Source organism: Hyaena hyaena, unplaced genomic scaffold (assembly GCF_003009895.1).
Source record: "Hyaena hyaena isolate Hyena2069 unplaced genomic scaffold, ASM300989v1 scaffold_67, whole genome shotgun sequence".
NCBI lineage: Eukaryota > Metazoa > Chordata > Mammalia > Carnivora > Hyaenidae > Hyaena > Hyaena hyaena.
In genome coordinates this window covers 2,424,495-2,448,377 of record NW_024080699.1, presented here as the reverse complement: position 1 = coordinate 2,448,377, position 23,883 = coordinate 2,424,495, and the positions used below count along the sequence as shown (strand labels likewise).

Here is a 23,883-nt window from a genome sequence, read left to right as displayed (position 1 = left end):
TGGCCAGGAGAGCTCGCTCCTGTTACCTGGCTCTGCTGCTGTGCGGGAGTTTTTGCCAGGCCATCAGATTCCTTTGAAATGTTTTTGTAATGTCTGGCCAGGATATCAAAGTTTACATCTAGAATTTCATTACTCACCATTTATTGGGTTTCTACTCTGCGTATCACTAGGCACAACCACCTGGCCTGAAACTCTGAGAAGCAATCTGTGTTAGAATAGTTAGTATGTTGGCACCTAAATGGTGTGTGCTGAGCACCCGAGTAAAGTGGCGAGGCTCCTGGAACTTGGAAGGACCTAGATGTCCTCGCCCCCATCCACTCATTCTGCAGATGAGGACCAGAGCAGTCAAAATGGGTGCGTCCTGCAGTGGTTAGTTGCTCTTTCCAGATTAGGTGGCTCCCTCTCCTATCTCCCACCTCACCAGGCAGCCAGGTGGAGATGGTGGAGGAAAAGGAATTGAAACTGAGGCAAGAGAAGGTAGTTTCCTTCTTCCCCGAGTGTGCGGTTTGAATGGAAGCATGAAATGCACTCAGCCTAAGAAGATTTAGAAATGGAGCACGAGAAGAATGGCCATCTGCCGAGTGAAGGAGGCTCAGGAGAGGCTGGGATCGGTCAGGGAGGCTAACCTCCGTGCCTTAATTTCAAGCTTTGGGTTTCCTTGTTCTGTGAAATGGCCCAGAGATGTTTACCAGAGCAAGACTGCTTGAGTTACCACTGCTTTTTATTTGGAACTTCTTTGACGTCATTGGCCTTACTTCCTCTGAAGGAAACAGGTCGCCCCCTTGACTCATCTTTCCTGGACTGTCAGCTGGTAACTTAGAGCGGTGTCATTTACATTCTCTACTCTGCCTTGGCATGGTCATGGAAGACATACATGTGAACAGGCTGGAACTCTGTGGCATTCGGTAACTTTTTCGAATGAGCCAGTCTCCCCGCGCTTCATCAGCAGTTCTTTGGTAGGGGGCTGGCTCACATTGGCCTCCCAGCTCTCAGGCCTCCTTCTAAGCTGGGCTCTCCACCACCTGGCGGTTAGTTTCCTTTGGGCGGACTTGGTGACATTGTAAAAGTTCTGAAAGAGTGGCAACCACACATTTTAGATTTCTTGCATGGTTCTCTGATTGAAAATATGGTGTTCTGTGGTCAGATGGTGCATTCCAGCTTAGAATTTGGAAAACAAAGGCACATCTCTTAAATGCCTGCCCTAAGTGGAGACATCTTGGGAATGATGTCTCCAACTTTCCTGCTCCTTAATTGAAACGATAGAAAATAATAATACTCAAAATTGAGATCCCTTTGAGACAGTTAGATTTGTCTCTGTGGTATTGAATTTCTGCAAACTGTCTTCAGCAGATGGTGAAATCCAGTGACCTCATCAGTAAATATGAAGGGCTGGGTTTCCAACCAAAATGACTGTGTCCTCCCTGTATGTAAATCATTCCATAATTATGTAGGTAGAAGTCTCAGTTAAGTTGCCTTTGGAGGCCTTTTTTCATGTTCCTTGACTTCTTGATTTTTCAGTTTTTAGACAGGAAATTCATGTGCTCACTTTCAGGACCAGTTGAGAATTGCTGTGTGTTTTTGGTCTGAGAAAGTTGTATTTTTTCATTGGTTCTGACTTTAACTTAGTCTCTCTGCCTGCTATAAAGTGTCTGGAATTGTACTGCTTTCTCACCTCAGGTCAAATTACGTTTCCCCAGGAGAAAGGGGTCATCAGAACCACATTTGCACAGCTACCACCGACACGATATACTGCGGTATTTATTATTTGTTGGTCTGTTTGAGGTTTTAATCAAATGACGTCGATAAATTTTCTCTAAGAATTAAAAACAAAAACAAAAACAGCGTGCTTGGCATAACTTGAAAATCTCTCCTAAGTAGGATTTTGTTTTGTTTTGCTTTGTTTTGTTCTCCTCCAGGCATTGGGCTCAAGATGGAACATCTATGGCAAGTAAATAAAATGAGACCCTTTACCGCAGGCCCTATTTTCCCCAGAGCCTCTTTTCTTGGCTCAAAGGCACTCCTAACCAGAAAACCCTAGAATGAAATCTTCAAAAGCAGGCTTGTATCCATAAGAGATGACTCACTTTGTAGGAAGTGGCCTGTCTTACATATTCTTATTTGTCTTTGACATTAAAGAGCAAGGAGTTTTCGAGTGAGTAAGTACTGATGGGTGGCTGAAAGTGAATGTCTTGGACTCACACACACAGAGAAGGCATTTTGTCTCATTAGTGAGAGAGGTGTGTGCGCAACCATTCCAAATGTGAGGCAGGGAGACGGCCGTCGGCCTGCCTGAACAAGCGACCCCGGTGTCTTGTGCACCCCTTCGCGGGAATAAACCAATGGGCCCCTTCTGTCCTCTTAGGGATGGAGAGATCTGGAGACTTCTGTTAATTAGCAGGGGGGACCAAGACAGGCAAAATCTAACTTAGCTGATCCTGAGCTCCCTATTAGGGAGAAAGGGAAAATGGTTAGAGTAGGTGGCGTCCCTAATACGTGGGATGTGTCTGGAGAATCTGTAGAGAAATTAAATTTCAAAAGTAATGAGAACAAGTTGTTGTAAAGAGCATTTGATTTCTAGATAGATGGGACTAATAAGCTTGAATGTGCCTGCAGTATTTCTGTGCCAAGCAGCAGCGATGGGCAATAGGCAGGGTGATCTCTCGAGTCCTCAGCAATATCTTTTAAGACAAAAATCTGTTTGCTTCTTGCTTTCTCTGATACAGCTGTTTTGTGCTTCCCTCAATAAGATTGCATTAGTCTTTGTAGTCTGTTCCGGTGAAGGAGCCATATAGGGATTTGAATGTTGCTTTAGTGACAGAGGAAAAGTACCACGCATCTCCGCAGGACAGACAGAATGTAATGGTACCATTGGATGATGGGAACGTGAGGCTGGGGATCCCCCCACTCTTTAATGTAGAGCAGAAGCAGGGCCAGCAGGCGAAGCACAGCAGGGCTGCCCCTGGTGGGTCATTCTGCTGCCCCAGCGCACTGGCCGTGGGCCCAGGCCTGGGAGAACCCACCCTGCTTCCCATCAGCTCCCAGAGCTTCCCGCAGATGCCTGCCGACAGGTCCCAAGCATGCTCCAGCACCATACCTCTGGGCCTTCGTGTGCCGATAACACCCTGTACCATGTGCTTCAGGTGCTCTGGGGAATTTGAATAAACAACCCAAGGTGACAAGCCCCGTGCTCCTTCTTTCCCCTTTCTCCAGGCCCCCGGCAAGCTGTTCGGGGCAGGAGGGCCAAGATGGCTTCTCTACACAAAACATCGGCTGTGTGCGTGGCCTGGCTCACCATCTGCTTCTCTCTTCTGTGTGGTTCTCAGGCCAACCGGGACGCTGTGCTGAGCCGGATCCCCGAGCACAAGAGTGACCGCCTCATCAGCCTGCAGAGCGCATCTGTGGTCTACGATTTACTGACCATTGCCCTTGGAAGGAGGGGCCAGTATGAGATGCTGTCGGAGGTATAGTGCTGGAGTCTGATACTTTCGGGTGGGGAGCGGTGCCACCAGAAAAAGCCCGGGGAGGGGCTGTGGGACCTGGTCCTGACCCCTGTGTCGCTGGCAGCCACGCGACCGTGAGTCCATCATTCAACTCTGCCACATGGGAATTGGGCTAAATGATTAGCTCACAGAATCCACTGGTGGTGCCTTCCTACTTCGGTCCACAGACTCACTGGCTGTGCATTTGCATGTGATGAAAGGCAAGCATTTTCTCTTTCAGGGCAATTTCTCCCATAACCCAAAACCTCCTGTCCACAATACTAATGTCTTTATGAAGGTTTTACCTTATTTAAAGCATTGGCGCGTAACTCCTGGGGGAAGGTATTGTCAGGTGAGCTGGTAGAGGCATTCGTGTAAATAAACAGTCTCCATTTAGAGATTTTGGCTTGATCAGAGGAGACTCCAGTTGATTACAGATCCTGGGTGAAGTACTGTCATTTTGTTCCTTCAGCTTCTAAAAACTATTTGGGATGGAGGCTTGACTATTTTACAATTTCGGAAGAAGCTAGTTAATCTTGGGCCGCGGTCATGCATTATTGAGTTGCTGCCCAGACTACCAAATTCCACCACGGTAAGGGCTAAATCAGTAACACGATCGTTTTGTCCTGTCTTTGTGGAGTAAGAAGAAAGAAAGAAAAGAGCTTATTTTGTTAAAATGGACTTTTCCATGTTATTTATCTTTTTCTTTCTAAATTTATACACATTGCTACAGCCTCCAGGCGTGAGGACAGGGAATGAAATACAGTAACAGATTGGCTGAAATCAGATAAGCACCCGGCTCACCCTCTCGCCAGTGCTTTACCACATTAGGCAGGAGCCTTGGAGAACAGATGAGCCTGCGTGGCTTGGGTCTTTTTTTAGGCTTCGGTTTGGTGACTATACAGGGCAATTAGTCAGTTTTCAAAAAAAGCCCCTCACAGCCCGGAGCTCAGTGTGTCCAGATGTTCCCGTCGCACACGGTATGCGCCCCTGGGGACTCTGCCCAAATTCTTTGCCACCCGGGGGCTTTGATTTCCACGGCCCCTCTCCTCCTGGCCGGCTCAGTTCCTATCTGCCGGGACAGTGCCACGCGGCTCACAGTCGAGTTCTTTTAAGGTGAACATTTCTCCTCTAGACGAGCCACTAAAGGACCTCTGAGTCCGAGGGTGGTTGCGGTCCGCGTGTCTACTTTCGTCCCATCATGTGGCACCGTGGCCTTGCCTCAGCTTGAAATGTGCCAGCGTCAGAAACAGGTGTGAGGAGCTGGAGGTGGCTGGCTGGCTGGCCCCTGCCCACGGGCTTCTCGGCATGCCATGAATGACTCTGGGGGGACGGCTGTCACCTTAGCAGCGTTCCTCTGCAAGCCTGGCATGTGCCTCCTCCCAGCACGAAATACTGGGACCTTGTTTTCACTCCGATGACTTTCATGTTGGGGTCACATGTGGCTTCCATCTTGTGCTGATGACCTGGTGCCCAAGTCACTAGGTAGTCTGGTTGCCGCAGCTCTTTCAATTCAGAATTTCACTCCAGTGGTGACATTTAGAGCGATGGGGACAGTGTCAGAGGTTGCCTCGTAGGTGAGGGAGCCCAAGGGTGGGTGAAAGGGAAATTTACCACCATTACATTCCTCGAAGCCTTTGGATTTTATACCGTATCTGTGTTTTATCTATTAAAAATATAAATCAGGGGCGCCTGGGTGGCTCAGTGGATTGAGCATCTGACCGTTGATTTTGGCTCAGGTCATGATCTCGTGGTTCGTGAGATGGAGGCCTGCACCAGTCTCGTGCTGCGCGTGGAGCCTGCCTGGGACTCTCACACCCCCTCCCCCCCACTGCCCCTACCCCGCTCGCATGCACTTGCACATACTCACTCTCTCTCAAATAAATAAAAATAAAAACTTTAAAAAATATATATAAATCAAGTGATAAGATATATAAAATGGAGGACATTCATCTCTTTAGTATATGTGCTGCCGCAGCGAGCACAGACATTCATTTCTTTAACACTGGTATATGCAGTCCCCTGTTCTGAGCCAGGGGCTGTGATGAAGGCCGGGACACAGCCATGCACAAGGCGTGCCTGCCCGTGAGTGGCTCCCAGCCTTGGGGGAGGCAGCCAAGCAGCAGGCAGCTGCCTTATGGTGTGGCCGATGCTGGAGAGGCAACTCCCTGCAGGGTCCGCTTCCAGCAGCAAAGCATTTGAATAGGTGGAGCTTCCCCCCAGCAAATATTTGATGAGCCTGTCGTCTCATAGCTTTTAGCTGAAACAGGAGGTGTCGTAGGAAAAAGGTGAAAGCTCCCGGTAAATGGAGGCGGTGGCTTCTAGGTGCTCAGTTGGGGAAGGTCTGCCCTCGGCTGGGCAGGGACCCTCTCTCCTCTGCCCCCAGGCTTCCTTGGAGTGTCCTGCTTCCTTCATTTACTGGGATTTTCTTTCTTTCTTTCTTTCTTTCTTTCTTTCTTTCTTTCTTTCTTTCTTTCTTTCCTTCCTTCCTTCCTTCCTTCCTTCCTTCCTTCCTTCCTTCTTTGTTTCTCTCTCTCTCTCTGTTTCCTCCCTCCCCCCTCCCTCTTTCTTTCTTTCTTTTCCTTTTTTCTTTCTTTCCTTTTCTTTGTTTTTTTTTTTTTTGTTTGTTTCCTTTCTTTCTCTCTCTCTCTCTCTCTTTCTTTCTTCTTATCTGCCCTTTCATTTTATTAGGGGTTTAGGTTAAAAGGCTAACTGGACTGTCTTTTAATTGAGGTAAATTCATGTAACATAAACTTAACCATTTTAAAGTGTACGATTCAGTGGTGTTCAGTACATGGTGCAGGCATCCCCTCTATCAAATTCCAAAACATTTTCCTAAAAGGAAACCTCATGCCCGAGAAGCAGTTGTCCCCCATTCCCTGCCCCCCCCCCCACCTGTCCCTGCCAACTACTAATCTGCTTTCTGACTCTATGGATTTACCTATCTTGGGTATTTCCTATAAACAGAATCATGTAGCAAGTGACTTTCTGAGTCTGGCTTCTCTCACTTAGCACAATGTTTTCACTGTCGCCCATGCTGCAGCCTGTATCAGTACTTCTTTCCTTTTTATGGCTGAATAACATTCCATCATGTAGACATACCACAATCTGTTCATGTGTTCATCTGTTGATGGGCATTTGACTATGGTGATTCGTGCTGGTGTGGGGGTAGCTGCATTTTCAACTTCCCATACTACTTCTTTGGGCCCTATGAGTGGGAGTGGTTGTCGTTGCCCTCATTCCACATGGTAGAATATTATGTCTGTCTTCACCTCCTGCATTGTCACCAAGGTGACCCAAGACACAGGAGTGGCCTGCCACCCTTTGAATCAGAAACATGTGATGACTCTTCCCGTCCCTCCTTCTTTTTTCTTTCTTTTGTTTTGTTTTCCTTTTCCTCTCATAACAAAACTGACGTCACTGGTTATCATTTTTGCAATATGCAGCACCTTACAGTCTCCTTGAAAATCAAACTGTACGGGCAAATATGGAAAAGGAACTAAGTGACTCAGCCCCGCCCTCCTGAGACAGCGGACTACCCATTGACATTGTAGAGATCTTTTCATGTACCTCTTTATGAATAAATGTGTGTACATTTATGTAAGTTTCAAGGAATGAGATGGTATTATATGTGTTTGCTGTAGATATTCTCACTAATTTTTTTGCCCCTCCATTGGCTCCCCACCCCGTCTTTGTCTTCTCAGCCCCCAAACCCAGGGCAGCAACCTAGTGTGGCCCAGGCCCAGGCCCTCAGGTCCAAGAGCTCAGGTTTGGGTTCTGCCCAACTTCCCGGTTGTGTGGTCCTGGCAAGTCATTGACCTCGTATGCCTTGGTTTGTCCTTCTGTAAAACGGGGCTAATAATCATACCTCTCTCAGGTAATTGTGAGGCTTATTTGCCAAACCTCATACAATACTTAGAACAGAGCCCAGCCCTGGAGCTTACCACACTGCCTTGTGTGCTTCTGCACTGTTCCCACCACCGTATGCTCGGGAGTTGCCCTGCACAGGGGAAGCAGCAAAGTGTATGGAGAAAGGTCTTTTGGCGTCCAGAAACTAGTTAGGGAGATCAACTAGACACAAAAGGACACTGGTTGGAGAAGACTGGTTAGCTCGAGGCACGCTTCTCACGGGGGGACACACCAGGCAGGCTGCCTCAGCGTTTGGGGAGATGGGCAGTGCAACAGGAGGAACGGCTGGTGCCTGAATGGGCTCTTCAAGGACTGCTAGTAATTAAAGTCTCCGAGCAGAGAGACACCTTCATCCTCAAGACCGACGGGGTGCGAGGGCGTGAGGCCGGAGGACGCTGGAGACAAGGACTCGCTGTCCTGGAGGAGCGGGAGGAGATGACCCCAGACGGGAAGCGCGAGGCCGGGTTGTGAGACCCCGATGTCGTGGGACAGACTGCTTGTGTCCTTCGCTGATGGGATCCGGCCACGCCACCCTGTGGCTGGCCTGTGAGCAGGTCCTCCTCCTGTCCCCAGCCAGCATCAGCACTGCACAGCAGGACGCGGCATGTTTGCCTTGCTCTGGCTCGCCTCTGCCGCTGGCCCGGGCCCCTCGGCACCCCTGCACCGAGGGGGTCCCTCTGCCGTGCTGCTTGGCGTACCTTCCCCCCTTCTCTCCCTTGTCACCAACACCTTTGGGTGTGTGGTGCAGCACTGTGCGGACCCAGCCTTTTGGGAATGGTGCCTTCAGGGAGAGCAGAGCCACCTTCACCAGAAAACTGTGTTTGTCTCTCTTTCTTCAAGATGGAAGGCTCCCCTCCTCTCTCAAGACGGGCGGCCTCTGTGTACATGCCCACGGAATGCCATGCTCTTTTTTAGGGCAGCGCACAGCCAGATACCGGGCAGGAGCCTTGAGCAAAGCAGCACAAACCAGAGGTTTCTCACGTCCTCCTTGGGACAGGCATGGTGTTTACCATATCTCAGCACCACGAGTTTTCGTGTTTTTAGAAGACTAATTGCGAGCCCCGCTGAAAGGTTTGTGTAGGAAGGAGCACTTCTTTCTTCCCCTTCAATTTAGGCAGCCGCACTAGTTGGCATGACAACCCGTGCTATTAAAAGTAAAGCAACAAGAGCCGCTTCCTCTGTTTTTCAGAATGAACCCAAACTGCGAAGTAGGTTTGTTTCTTGAATTTGACTATTAATGGCTCCATCTTGACAGAACGTTAGGGGGTCCTTTTGGGAAGGGTGTATGTGCCCCCTCTACAGACGGCAGCTTTAAAGGCAGAAGTGGTATTTTTGTCCTTCCTTTTGAACTCCAATTCATTTGTTTATGGTAAATCTCAACAACTTTATAGTTCTGTGGGTAGAACTGTCTGGCTGGCGCTTGTACCAAACGGACATTTACAGATGCCTCACCCAGACACTCATTTAATCCGGGAGCAGCGTGAAAGACACTTGCAGTCTAAGTCTGCAGAACAGGGCTACCGTTTGTCAGTTTATATATAGAGTTTGGTGTTTCGTGCAGCCCCAGTCGGGCCACAGAAGCCCAGCCTTGACCTGGGTGCCCAGCTCGCTAGGAGGCATCAGTGTGGTCTGACCACTAGTGCCATGGACTTCTGAGAGACCAAGGCAGAATGTTTACTTCGTGGTAGGTGGTCAGTAGAACCTTGCTGAGTAAACCAGTGCTTCAAAGCCAATGGCCATTCTCATCCTGTTCCCTTTTCTTTGATTTTCAAGATAAACTTTCCCTTGAGTATATCTTCCCCAGGTGAGTCCAGAGGGTAAAGGTCATTTAGCTGGGAAGTAGGTAAGAGAGGAAGAGCTGGGCCCTGCGTGGGCCAGAGCACCGTATGAATGCCGACTCTGGCCCAGCTCTGGGGGTCATCCAGCAGGGACTGGCTACATCATGTTTGTGTGACTGGCCCACCCTAAAGAATCTCACCTCCTGACACGGCTGCTGGCACCTACATTTCCACCATTAGGGAAACATTTTTTGAATTAAGTATCATTGCGTTCTTTTTATGGCCCTCAATAAATTTTAATCTGCCATTTTAACCTTTATAAGGTATACAATTCAGTGATTTAATTGCATTCCCGATTTTGTACAGCCTTCATGACTATTTCCAAATTTTCCATCACTCCCAACAGAAACTCTTTACCCATTAAACAATAACTCCCTCCCCCCTTCTCCCCCCACTCCATAACCTGCTAACCTCCGATCTACTTTCCATCTCTATGAGTTTGCATCATATAAAGGGAACCCTGCAGTACTTGTTTTTTTATGTCTGGCTTATTTTACCTTGCCTAATGTTTTCAGGATTCCGCTCTGTTGTGATAACACATCTGATAGCATGTATCAGACTTCATTCCTTTTTTTGTCTCGAGAATATTCCTTTGTACGTGTCTGCCACATTTTATTTACCCATTCATCTCTCGGTGGACATGTGCAGTGTTTCCACCTTCTGACTATTGTGAATAATGCTGCAGGGAACATTGGCAAACACGTATCAGAGTTCCTGTTTTCAGTTCTTTAAAGTAATATATCCAGGAGTGGAATTGCTGGCTCATACAGTAATTGTTTAACTTTCTGAAGAACTACCAAACTGTTTTCCACAGCAGCTGTGCCATTTGACATTCCCAGCGGCAAGGCACAAGAGTTCCAAGTTCTCCACATCCTCACCAACACTTATTATTTTTGCTTTCTTTGTTTTTATCGTGGCCACCATAGTAGGTGTGAAATGGTATTTCATTGTGGGTTTGACTTGCGTTTCCCAAATGACTAATGCTTTTAGTGTGTTTTTTGGCCATTTGAACATCTTGTTTGGGGAAATATCTGTTCAAGACCCTTGCCCATTAAAACAAATTTCTTAATGTTTTTATTTATTTTTGAGAGAGAGCAGGGGAGGGGCAGAGAGAGAGGGAGACACAGAATCTGAAGCAGGATCCAGGCTCTGAGCCCGATGCGGGGCTTGAACTCATGAGCCGTGAGATCATGACCTGAGCCAAGGTCGGACGCCCACCCGACTGAGCCACCCAGGTGCCCCTGATCTTTGCCCATTTTTAATTTGGGTTTTTGTCTTTTTGTTGTTGAGTTATGGGGATTCTTTCTTTATTGTGCATAATAAACCCTTAACGGATAATGATTTGCAAATATTTTCTCCCATTCTGTAAGCTTGTCTTTCCATTTTCTTGATAATATCCATTTTGCTGCACAAAAGCTTTTCCTGTTGATGAAGTCTACTGTGTCCATTTTTTTCTTTTGTTATTCATGCATTGGGTGTCATATCTAAGAATCTGTTGCCAAATCCAAGGTCATAAAGATTTACTCCTATGTTTTCCTGTAAGGATTTTATGGGTTTTGCTCTTGTTTTTATACTGTTGATCCATTTTGAGTTAACTTTTGTATATAGGTAGTGATCTCACTTCATTCTTTGCACGTGGAAACCCAGTTGTCCTAACAACATTTGTTGAGAGACTGTTCTTTCCCCATCGAATGGACTGGGCTCCCTCGTGGAAAATCAGCTGGCCATAGATGTGTGGGTTTTTCTTCGTGGGATCTCAGTTCTCTTCCTTTGGTCTGTATGTTTATTCTTATGCCACTACTACACCGGTTTGATTGCTGTAGCTTTGTAATCAAGAAGTGTGAGTCCTCCACCTTTGCTCTTTTTCAAGATTGTTTTGCCTATTCAGGGTCCCTTGCAAGTCCACATGAATTTGAAGATTAGCTTTTCTGTTTCTGCAAAAAAGATTGTTAGAATTCTCATAGAGATTGTGTTGACTCTGTAGGTCGTTTGGAAAGTGTTGCCCTCCTAACAATATCTCATGTTTTGATATCAGATCTTAGTTTGAATCTCAATTCTGCTACTTTCTGTGCTGAATATGAGCTTAGGCATATTCCTCTACCTCTCTACACCAGTCCCCTTATGTGGAAAATACAGGTGATGATAGGACTTACCCCTGAAGGTTATTGTAAGGATTGAAGAGATAATATATGCAACGTGCATGTTACTGTTCTTATTGGTGGTGTTGATCATGTGCTTTCTCAAGTAAAACCCCCTCTGTAATTACCCTGGCAAGTAATGCTTGTCCCTTGGTAGGGTTTTTCATTGTATAGTGGAAAAACTCAGCCTTGGAGTCCAAGCATATCTGAGTTCAAATCCTGGAGCTGCTCTTTCCTAGCTTGTGATTTGGGAAAAAGTTAGCCACTCTGGGCTCCCACCTCAAAGACAGTTATAAATCTTGGTGAGACAATGGGTATAAAATAGTCCGCATAGCTCTTGGTTATGTGATGTGTACCATTCCTTTTCTCTCTGGTTAGTAGAAAGGCTGGATCTGAAGTTTGTCTCCTATAACTTCCACCCCTTCTGGCTCTTTGGCACAATAGAGCAAGTTCAGTTCTGCCTCAATGACAGCCCATCAAATGGAAGGCAGCTGTTACATCGTCTTCTTTCCTCCAGCATAAAGTGCCCCATTCCTTTAGCCTGGAGGTTGGCAAACTTTTCTATAAAGAGCCAGACACTAAATATTTTAGGTGTTGAGGACCAAGAGGCAAAATTAAGGGTATTATGTAGGTATGACAAGAGAGGAAACAAATTTCCACAGAATTTTTATTGATTACAGTCAAACTATAAGAATGAATACAACTTTCTGTAATACAGGTCCACTAATGAGAAGAACAGGATTGTTTTGGAGGATAACATTTCACTTAATTTGGGTTCAAAGTTAGTATTTCCTCTTGTCAAATTGATGGCAAATGTTCACCTATAAAAAGACCCTTAGCTTTTGGACTCTGTGCCAACAGGCAGCAGGTCTGGTTTAGTGCTCAGGCCATACACAGTGCCCTGACCTCCACGGTAGTCCTTCCTGATGTGACGCGGGCTCCAGGTTCTCGGCATTTCACTGTACTCTTCCCAAGTGCTTCCTTGTTTGGGTGCCTCCTTAAAGCATATCCAGAAGGATGGATCCTCACTTCACCCAGGTTTATTCCTTCATTCACTCACTCTCTAAGCATCTATTTCGTGTGTGACACTCCCCTGGGCTGCTGTCACCTTGACTTCTCACTTCCCTCCCTCAGCCCTTGCATGGGTGAACCAGCAGCCGGGTTTGAAGGACAAGCACCCGGTGGCTCCCAGCCGGGGCAGGTGGACTGAAAACAGATGAAGACCCAAGGTGAGAAGCAGCTGAGGAGGAGGGACATGAACAGAATGCCCATTTCTTGAATTTAGTGATTCATTTTGCAAGAATAACAGCTACATCAGCACAGCGGCAGATGGAATCGTTTTTGAGTGGGACCCTGGAGACCCTTAACTCACTATGCAAACTTGATCAAGTTGCTTCATATAGTTGAGCAGAGAGTGTGCCAAAGGATGGCGTCCAGCGTTCAGAGGCTATAATAAAGTCCATGACCTTTGAAAACCAGCCCACACTCTACTCCGCCCACCATGGCCAGAGGCAGTGGTATCCTTTAAGCATTTATCCAAGCAATAAAGCTTTGAGACTCCTCATTGGTGTTTGAAAACAAAAAAATAAATGGGATGGGGGCACAGATGTGGGGTTCACTCTATTTTATTTCTCATTTCTGAGGAGAAAATTTGAGCAAGACTTGATGGACCTCACCTGTTTCCTTACAGCCTGGTTGGGGGAGCTTTTATTTGTAGCTGAGAGTCCCAGAAGCATGACTTTTAGAAACTTTTCCTGGACCCAGACTCTTGTAGAGTACATCTCTCAAACTCCACTGTAATTTGTACTCTTATTTTTAGTTAATATAGAAATACAGGCTTGGAACTGAGTGTCAAAGCTCTAATTTCAGATCTGCCCCCATGTGACCCTGGGCAGGTCCTGTCTTCTCTCTGGGTCTTAGTTTGCACATCTGTAAAGTAAGACTAGGGCTGGGCAATCTCCAGGCTCCCAACATGCTCTCTGATGATGTCATTGCGTGGGTCTAAGATAATGGTCCAAAATGTGTAAATTGCTTAGTTGTTCACTACTAAAAGTAAAGAGATGAGATATTATCCATATACTATGTTAAAAAAATTTTTAAAAACCACAATTTTGCACAACTGTGAAGGATTACATTTATCAACGAACTCATTAAGTGTATATGATGTAGAAAAGAAAATTCTCCTAAACCACTGAGATCTGTGTTATAAGAACTTTTAGTTAGGATACAGCCAACCTGTCCACAAAGGTGAATAATGAAGACAGTTCACTGTGTTATTTGTTCTATTTTAATACTGATGGATTTGAGACATAAGCTCCCTGCTAAATCTGAGGGGTATCTGATTATTTTGTGCCTGTCCCCTCCCCCATGGGTTTTGGCTGCCAACTCTCTCTTGAATTCCAAAAATAGGCTTTGGCTTTTCCTTGCTCCGTGGTATTGTCCAGCTGTCACTGCCACGCACCCAGTTCATGTAATTGGGCTTTGGGTACTAGGAAGGTAATTGCTACATCCCTTCCCTGGGCCAGAAGAGCTTCACATTCCTGGAGCCCCCTCAGGGGTGGCTGGTTTATGAAGAGCCAAAATAGGAGACTATAAAGGGTGAGCCCTTGCTCCCAAAAGGAAACATTGTATTTTTGTAAGTGGCATTTTGACTACCACTCAAATGATTAGGATGCCGTTTAGAGTCTAATTATTGCTCTACCAAATATTTGTGGTACTAAATGAATGTGATCTGGGGTTTAGTGAGGTGGCAGAAGTGTGATTACAGCGAATGGACCTGTCTTTCCTGGTAGACGTCATGCTACTGCCAAATCCCCCTTCTCTTCTTGCAAGGGAGACGATGTGGAGGTGTCACCTGCCGCCTGGGGCGTGTGACCCAGGCATCTGCCCCAAGTCCCTCTGCCCGGGCCACGCTGCTGCCTCTCCACCCGACACCGGAAGTGGGAAAGGGTTGGGATCTCGCTGACATCTCTCCCTTTCCCCTCTTCCTTCTCCATCTACTGGCACCCTCTCCCTCCCCTTCATTCCCCCTTCATATCAAACCCGAGCCCCTCAGCATCTGCTACTTCTTTGTTCCATCAAAGCACCATCAACAGAAACGTGGTGATAGCATTGGCTTTGTGGCGGCCACTCTTCTAAGTACTTGACATGTATTTCTCCACTTAACCCCGTAACCACCCGCGGCTGGGGACCGGGGAGTTTGATGAAGCCTGGGCAGCTGGCCCCAGGGCCAGTGCCTTCACCACCTGACTGCACTCTCGCCCTCACGGGCTCCTCTGCCCTTCCCACCTGCTGGCCCCATGGGGCCTGGGGATTGAAGCAGCCTCTCACGTGCCCCTGGGATACAAACACCCACGTCTTCTCAACAATCAGCTTCGTCGGTACGTCTTTTAGACTGGAACCATGATTGAAATATGAATGTTTTTATTTTGTTGTACTTTATTTTAGAGCATATATTGATTGCAATCTCCCCCAGTCCATTAACACTGGAAAATTTTACTTTGGCATACGCAGACATGATTAGGGGGTGTTTAAAAAGGGTGGTCAGACAGAACTGGGGTGAGCAAACACTTCATCTAAGGAGCAGAAGCTGTGGATAGCAAATGCCTCCCGAGATGATTCAAGTGCCTTTTATTCGGATGCATCCCTTGGGAGAGGGCTTGCTTTGTTATCGAGGTATGTTGACCTGAACTGTTTAGGGGCCACGTAATCTCCATGTTTAGGGGCCACGGGGAGGACATGCTATATATCCAAGCGCTGTGTTTGGCATCAAGCTTTCAGAAGCATCTGGAGCTTTCTATGCACTTTCTCAGAGACTGCGTGCCGTCACCGCATATAAGATGCCAAGAGCCTCAAGGGGACAGAGCCATCAGCTGTGATGCCAGAGCTCAAGCCCCTCAGAATTGGGGGTGAAGAGCTAATGTGTCATTGGTGGCTTGTATTTCCTAACTCTGTGACACACCTGGACTTACTTTGGGATGCGGGTTTCATTATGGCAGGGGGGTCTGAGGTGGGAGGGGCCATGAAGGACGCTGCGGTGGAGGGGAAATGCCTGACTGATATGAACTGAGCATCTTGTTTTGACATGGGCTGTGGTGCTGGTGGATATCATGGGGTCTGTGAGGTTTCTTGAAGATTCCGCAAGCTGGAAAGGCTTCAGTGCTTTGGGGATCCCAGAGAGGCCATGGGATCAAGGGCCCCAGTAGCAGTGAAAAGTATTGCTGAATCCTCGGAGCAGTTCAGGTGAGCATGCGACATTTCCGGAGGCCTTTTATTCAGCTGTCCTTTGCTTTAGGCGGCGAGTGGGCCTGATCGGTTACGAGTGGCTGGCATGTCTGTCATTAAAGTCGCAGAGGCAGTGGAGTGTTGTGGTTAAGAGCTCTGACTCTGGAACCAGGCTGCCCGGATTCAGGTCCTGCCTCTTCCACCAGCTCCCTGAGACCTGGAATGTCTATATAGTGAGGACCGTCGTAGTGCCGGCTTGTCCTTGGAGGGTTGTGAGGACGAGCAATGAGGCAGTTCTCGTGAAGCAGTTAGAACAGCTCTGAGCTACAGAGTCAGTATCCCATAGACCATTCAGGCTGCTGTAACAAAAGACCACAGTCTGGGTGGCTTATAAACAGTATACTAGCATTTGTTTTTTACAGTTCTAGAGGCTGGAAGTCCAAGGTCATGGCTCTAACAGGTTTGATGTCTGGTGAGGGCCCACACTTCTGGGTGCAGACTGGCCTCTCCCTGTGTCCTCACATGGTGGAGGGGGCAAGGGATCTCCCCTCTTTTATGAGAGTGTTAATCCCATTCCTGAGGCCTCCGCCTTCATGACCTAATCACCTCCCAGAGGCCTCACCTCCTGACACCATCATGTTGGGGGTTAGGTTTCACCATACGAATTTGGGATGCAAACATTCAGTCCATACCTCTTGTTAAGGAAATAAATAATAAACATATATTCTAGTCTGGTTCTATAAAATGTGCTGTTTTTAAGGATCTCAGACTGAATCCTTTTCTAAGGTGAGAAAGCATTTTGTAAAGTAAATAATTATCTCTGATATATTATAAATTTGAATTTTCATATTCAGATTTTCATTAAGTTTATGTAAAGTGATAGGAATGATACCGTTTTCCTTCTTAATATAAGAATGTTCAATTTTGGGGGGCACCTGGGCGACTCAGTCAGTTAAGCTTCCAACTTCAGCTCAGGTCATGATCTCGTGGTTTATGAGTTTGAGCCCCGCGTCGGGCTCTGTGCTGACAGCTCAGAGCCAGGAGCTTGCTTCAGATTCTGTGTCTCCCTCTCTGCCCCTCCCTCACTTGTGCGTGCACTCTCTCTCCCAAAAATAAGTAAACATTAAAAAAAATTTTCTAAAGAATATTAAATTTTTATAAATAACTAATAGCTAACTTTTATTAGCACTTACTAGCCAATATCTGAGCTACTGTCCTTATTGCTTAGGTATATTAACTAATTTAACCTTCCTGATAACTGTCTACATCAATTGCTGTTATATTTCCCATTTTACAACAAGAAGTCTGGATATAGAGAGGTTAATTGGCTTGCCCAAATCCACATGCTCCATCTGGGGTGGTGCCTGGCTTTACTTCCAGCTACTGTTCAGGTAGTGAGTTCCCTATTCTGGAAGGTCCTTGGGAAGAAACAGTACAACTATTTGTTGAGGGCTGGGAGGCAGGGGTTGTTTGAAAGGGCCCGAAGCATTTGATTGGTTGTACCTTAAGGGCTTTGATTATAGGTAGCAGAACCTGACTAGTTCACCTCAACAGAAAAGACACCCGTCCCTGTGTGCTGCTCACAGGATCCACAGAAGGCTGAAGATGGGGTCTGAGCAGAAGTGAAGAAGGCAAGGTCCCTGGCTCAGCTTGGGAGGACACCGTTCCTTCATTCCAGGGCTTCCACCAACCCTTCTGATACCGTGGTCCCCAGGCCCGGCCCCTGGGAATAGCATCCCAGGCCCTCCCCTCCCTGCTCCAGAGGCCAAGCTCTGGGGGAGCGTCTGAATGGCTGAGTTTGGGCCACGTGACCCGCTCCTATTGCTTCTCTCCATTCATCCTTATTACGGGGAGGCAGAGAGGCTGCTTTCCTCCTATCTAGGGTATCCCCAAGTCTTGAAGCAAAAAAATCAGAAGAGTTTTGAGTTGGTAGGAAGCCAAAATAAAAGAGAGCCTCTTCTTTGAGGACTGCAACTGGACATTTCTCAGGTTCCCTCGTAGCCCCAAGATTCTCCGGGTCTGCTTTTTAGGAGGGCTGGTTTTTTCCTGGTACCGTGGCTGGTAGCACATGGAATGGAGCTCTACACCAATTAGGCTCCCAGTGTGTGTTTTTCACTGAGTATAATGAGTGTGTTAGCCTTTGGCACAAAAGAAAATAAGAATGCACGCTTATTTATAGCATCTAGCTTTTTGATTCAGAACAGGCTGTTTTAGCTGCTGAGCTCCTTTTGTTTATCGGGAAAACAGTTGATATTTATCATTCCTCTTAGCAAAAGGTGGAAGAAAAGCGTTTAAACATTTAATGTTTCTGTGTATACATTTAAGTACTTAGTGGTTATATTGCAGTGAACTGGTTCCATAGAGCTGTTAGGACAAACCTCATTTTTGATCATCATCTGCGACCTTCTCCATGCACAGGCTCCTTTGCCTAGTGTCTGCAGTGCGATCATGATTTCTGTCTCCTCCTCCTCCTCCAATGTCCCTTCTCCCCCAACTCAGTTTCCAAGTACTATCGGTGTTTCACTGCTTGGAGCTCTCTCCATAACAGCCATCTTCCGCCACCTCTTCCCAGCCCATACCACTCCACACCTGACCTCACCATCTTGCCTACTTGGTCTTTTCAGCAGGCTGCTTTAGTTTTTGTTCCGACAGTGCTTCTTAAAGGCACAGTGAGGGCTTCTTAAGGGCCCTTCCTAAGGGTTTCCTTTCCTTATCAGTGTAGCAGAGCCGCTGAGAGGGCTCCGGAGTCAGGTTCGGATCCGAGCTCTGCCATTTACTGTCTGTGTTAGTGAGAGGTGCAGCCAGATGTAATTAATAAAACCAACTCACAGTGATTTAACCAAATAGGAGTCATTTTCTCCCCCCATAACAACACAACGTCTGGAAAGAGACTGCTGTCACAGCTACAGCATGTCGCAGCCTCGGGGGCCCTGTGCTTTCTCTTTCTGCTCAGCCATTCTAGAGAGTGGCTCTTGTCTTCACGCTCTGCCATTCCGGGCTGCATCCCAGGTGGAAGGGAGGGCCAGGGCCGAGGGCAGAGTGTGCACTGGCCGAGCCATGCTGGAAGCCTCACCCAGCACCTCTGCCGACATCACATTGTCCAGAATGAAGTCACGTGTTCACCCCCCCCACCCCCCTGATTTTGGCTCAGCAGGTTTGCCAGTGTGATCAAAATGAGGGACCAAATGTTCATCTTACTTGGGATCTGAGGTTCCCCATCCCATCCCATCACTAGGCATGTAGTAGGTGCTTCATAACTGCTTATCGCTTCACTTTTTAATATTTTTATTAGGGCATGTTTTCACAGTGAACCAGCCAGCATAATATTTGCTGTGACCTTCTCTGTGAATACCACCTAAAATCCTGGAATTCTTTTCTCTCCTCTCCCACCTCCTCACTTCGCCTCTATTATTTCCTGCCATTCACTCGTCACCTTCTCTGTGGCTCCTTTGTCCTTCCCTCAGCCCCCAGCCTCCACCCCTCCCTGTGTGTCTGTCTGTCCATCCTGAGACTTCTGCCGTTGCTCTCCTCTGCCCCGGGTTGGCCACAGAGCATCGCTAGAGAGAAATGCAGCCAAGTGCCGCAGACGCCATTGCACACACTCCAGTCTCAGGTGATCCTGACGTCTGTCTCCTTGGGGTGAAGTGCTTGTTTAAAGCTTTTCTGTCCTTTTTCAAAACTCCGGCCCTATTCTGTTTCCCTGCTTCCACACCCACCTTAGCCCGTCTTTACGGAGAAAACCGTGGCTAGGTAGGACAGCTGCTGGTGAGGGTCCCTTCTCTTTCATCCTAAAGAGCCTGCCTCCTTAAGAGAAGCCAAGCCCTTCCACCAGGCGCCCGTCTGTTCCAGGGACCTGGCTCTCTCTGGTCCTTGGGGACCTAATTTATCTCCTCGGTTTCTTCTCTGACTTTCTTCTGCTTGTTCGTCTCAAGTTGCCTCTGTGGAAAGATAGGTGCATAGATAAAGTCGCTGTTCTTCTACTTGCAGACTCCCCTCCTTTTCTCTGCTCATTAGGCCCCCATGGCCCGGCATCCTCCTGCGCTGCACCCCAGGACTATGCTTCCGGAGCTCAGCCACCTGCTGCCGGGTCCAGGGCCTCTGGGCCCCAGTGCTCTGACCCTCTCCTCGACCCCATCCTGAGACCCTGTCTGTGTCTCCTTTCCTGGCCCCGAGGTTGAGATGCTTCCCACGGTCCTGCCCCAGCTGCCCTCTCTCCAAGCTCTCCTTTGATATTCTTCAAAACCTTTTCTGATGGTTTCAACTGTTTTCTCAAATGTACTTTTTCCCCAGTTATTTTTACTGTGGTCAAATATATGTCTGACCGTCTTAACCATTTTAAAGTGCACAGCACAGTGGCATTAAATACATTCACAGTGTTGTGCAGCCATCAGCAGTGCCCATCCCCAGAAATCTCTTCATCTTGTAAAACTGGAACTCTGTCCCCACGAAATGCTAGCTCCCCCATCCCTCTCCCCAAACCCCTGGCACCCACCATCCTGCTCTCTGTCTTTGTGATGTTGACTCTTCCGAGTACCTCATACAAGTGGAATCCTATCGTATTTATCTGTTTGTGATGGGCTTGTTTCATTTAGCATAACGTCCATCCATTTGGTAGCATGCATCAGAATTTCCTTTCTTTTTAATTTAAGGCTGGATAATAATTCTATTGTATGCTTATATCTCACACATTTTGTTTATCTGTTCATCCAGTGATGGACACTTGGGTCCCTTCCATACTTTAGCTGTTGTGAATAATACAGCTATGAACATTGGTGCACAGATACCCTGTTTGGATCCGTGCTTTTAATTCTTTGGGGTCTGTCTTTATGCCAGTACCATGCTGTTTTGATTGCTGTAGCTTTTTAATAAGCTTTGGAGGAAGTGTGAGTCATCCAACTCGGCTCTTTTTTAAGATTGTTTGACTATTCAAAGTCCCTTGAGAGTCCATGAATTTTAGGATAGGTTTTCTTTTTTAATTTCTGTAAAAAAAAAAAATGCCATTGGAATTTTGATAGAGATTGTGTCAAATCTGCAGATCACTTTGAAATAGTTCTGACGTCTTAATAATACTAAGTTTTCCAATCCATGAACATGGGATGTGTTTCCATTTATTTATGTCTTTAATTTCTTTTAGCTCAAATGTATGTCTTTTGTTAGATTTTTCTCTTGAGGCCCCAGATTGTCTCTCCCTGACATCAGCAAGTCACCACATGATGCCTCAGACTCACTGTGTTCCTTACCAAGCTCATTAATAAAACACCTTTCTTCCCCATTCTCTCTTTATTGTAAAAATTTTCTCTCTCTCATACACAAACACACACACACACACACACACACACACACACATATGTATGCGTATATGCAAGGGTCTTCTCTGCCATGGGTTTGCTCCCAAGTGTACAAGCAGAGGCTCTGGAGGCTTCCTTCAGCCCCTATACCTCACCAGTCATCCCTCCCCCCTCCTTGGGTGGCCGGTCTTTGCTGCTTCTCCAATAGCTTCTTGGTTCTGTCCCTTGGTTCTGAAGTTTCTAGACCATTCTATCCACCTTATCCCTGGTCTGGCTCCATTAGGGTCGCACATCCCTCTCCCCACCCCCCAAATGATCTTTCTAAAGCTCTGATGTGACCATATCCCTCTGTGCAGAAACCAGAGGCTCCCCACTGATGGAGACTGAAGCCTGTTTGTAGATTACCCACCAGGGCGGGCCCTGAGCTGACAAAGTCAGGATTTCTGCCTTTCATAGTTTCTCACAGTGGAATGTGGCTGGGCTGGGGCAGGAAAGGTGAAGGCAGGGACATTAACATACAGTTCATACAGTTATGAACTTGAGGAGCACCACCAAGCCTGGGGTGGAGGGAGGAGATGGAACATCTTTGAAAACGAGCTGCCATGTCAGACTCTCAGTGATGTGGGCCCAGCCCATGCCAGCCTCCCAGCCTGATTCTGCCCATTCCTGCCTGTGTGCCCTGGGCTGCCTTTACACTGGACCATTGGCTGTCATTGAGTCACAGTGTACCCTCTTACCTCCATGTCTCTGCTCATATCCCCTCTTCCAGATCAGAGCTGCATTTTTTTCCTTCTTCATTAATCAAGACCCAGCTCAAGTAGCATTTTTCCAGGATGCCATTTCTGAATTCTGTGATCACTTTCCCATTCTTGGGGCACATGTCGGTCTGGGACTTGCATATGAGTTGTTTATGTATGTGCCTCTTTCTTTGTACTGGATGAAAAACTACTTAGTCAACGGTGGATGGTCCTGGCTTCTGGCACAGTGAATCATATGCTGTGGGAGCTTCTCAGGAGGGGACTGCAGAGGACTAAGTCTTAAGCACTCAAGGGAAGCAGATTTTGTAGGACTTACCTTAATGTGCGTAGACACAAACTTGTCTTACACTTGTCTCTTTGTGATGCTGGCAGTTCTCAGATCTCTGCATTTGTTCTTCTTTCCAACCAGTGCTTGGAAAGAGCCATGAAGTTTGCCTTTGAGGAGTTCCAGCTCTGGTACCAGTTTGCCCTGTCCCTCATGGCCGCTGGAAAAGTGAGTTGCCCCTTTGTGACGCGGGATCCTCTATCGCAGAGCTTCATGCCTTGGAATTCCAGGGGGTGATAGCACACCTTGTAGACGTCTAAACCAACTATCTGAAACTGTCCTGGGGTCTTTTATAAGGGAGGAATCACATATAATGATTTGGGAGCCAAACACAGACACACCACTGAGAAGAGAATTCTGAAATATTTGCCTTTTTCTGGCCATTGTTACTTTGTCATGTGAAGGCAGGACTTAGCTAAGGGAACCAGGAAGGGACTTAGCTAAGGCTGGTTCTCCCAGCAACCCTTTCACTCATTTGACAGTATAAACATACCCCTGGAGGGGGAAATCATTTCATTGTCTTTAGCAATGCGTCATACGAGGCAGCGTAGGATACTGCGTGAAAGCATGGGCTGTGGATCCTGGCTGCTGGAGTCCAGGCCTGGAGCTGCCCTCACAGCTGTCACCAAGGGCAGGCCACTTAGTATCTCCATTTCCTCCTCGGCAAGGTGGAGCTAAAACAGCACCTCCCTCACAGAACCGTTCCAGATAAACGACGTAAAATCCCTAAGATGCGTAGAATAGCACCCCCCCACACACATGGCCGCACACACAATAAAGGTAGTAGATGTCATTCTTGTTATCTCGGGCCATTTAGCGAAGCCACCATTTAGTGTCCTGTCAAGTCTGAGATGTGAGATCATTTGGGCCAAATGGAGACAGAAATTGAGTATGGTGTGCTTTAAATCATATTGTTTATTTTTCATAATAACTGAAGCCTTCACAGTCTTTATTTTTTCTCTTATTTTTGCAATGGCTACACAAGTGAGGAAGAAAATCAGGGTGATTCCAGGAAAGCAGTTCTGTGTTTTTCTAACCACAGTGTACTCCCCTATCACTCAAGAGCCCCCCGCTCCGGTTGTCGCCATCCTCGGTCCCCTGCTTGGTTGGGTTCAAAGTTGAAAAACCTCATTAAAAGGGAGCCTCCTAACCGAAACCCCTCAGGGAAGGCCTTCGTGTTTGGTTCTGTCAAGAAATGTGAGTCTTACAGCAATAATTTCCTTTCGCCAAGTCTGCCCGTGCCGTGAAGGTGTTGAAAGAGTGTATCCGTCTGAAGCCTGACGATGCCACCATCCCGCTCCTCGCCGCGAAGCTGTGCATGGGCTCCCTTCACTGGGTGAGTAGGGCTGGGGCCCCGCGCTCACCGGCGGGCCTGCAGGCCTCTTTCACTTCCAAACACTGAATGAGGACAGTAGCAAGCAGTTCCTCAGCTACGCAAAAACAAGGCCGCTCCGAGCCCCGCACCTCAGAACCCCTCCGGCCTCACCCGCCCACCCCGGGACTGAGGAGAATCATGTTCCCAGGATGCTCTGGAGCCTTCCTTTTCACAGGAGTGTGCTCCAGAGGTCGAGCTGATAAAAGAGAATTGGACCTCGTACTCACACAGACCTTGCTGCATGCACGGAAGGGGCGCGGGCCGGAAAGGTGTATGTCCCCGAGTGATTCACTCCTAGCACGGTGGGGGTTTTCTGTACAAGCGAGGGGTCATTCTGCCCTGCAGCTCACGTGTAAACCAGCGCTGTTCGCTCCTCCTCCACACAGGCTTTCCTGCTCAGGCCCTCCTGTTCACGTTGGGATTTGGGAAGAGGCTCGTTTGTAACAGTTCTGGTCCCTCAAAAATGTACCATTCGAGTAGAAAATAGAAACGCCGGACTAACCGCCGAGGTGGTGGTATGGGTAATTACCGCACACGATCCAGTTTTAA

At 47.4% G+C, this 23,883-nt stretch overlaps 1 protein-coding gene across 4 annotated transcripts in view; it reads left to right on the top strand.

Annotated features, from left to right (window-relative positions):
- Positions 1–23,883, top strand: part of TTC7B (tetratricopeptide repeat domain 7B) — a 257,345-nt gene that overhangs the window by 124,688 nt on the left and 108,774 nt on the right. For all 4 annotated transcript variants that reach the window (XM_039232491.1, XM_039232489.1, XM_039232493.1 and 1 more), the window contains 3 exons: positions 3,324–3,461; positions 22,044–22,127; positions 23,191–23,295. In XM_039232491.1, coding sequence (XP_039088422.1) covers positions 3,324–3,461; positions 22,044–22,127; positions 23,191–23,295 — 327 coding nt within the window. The remainder of the gene's footprint in view (positions 1–3,323; positions 3,462–22,043; positions 22,128–23,190; positions 23,296–23,883) is intronic.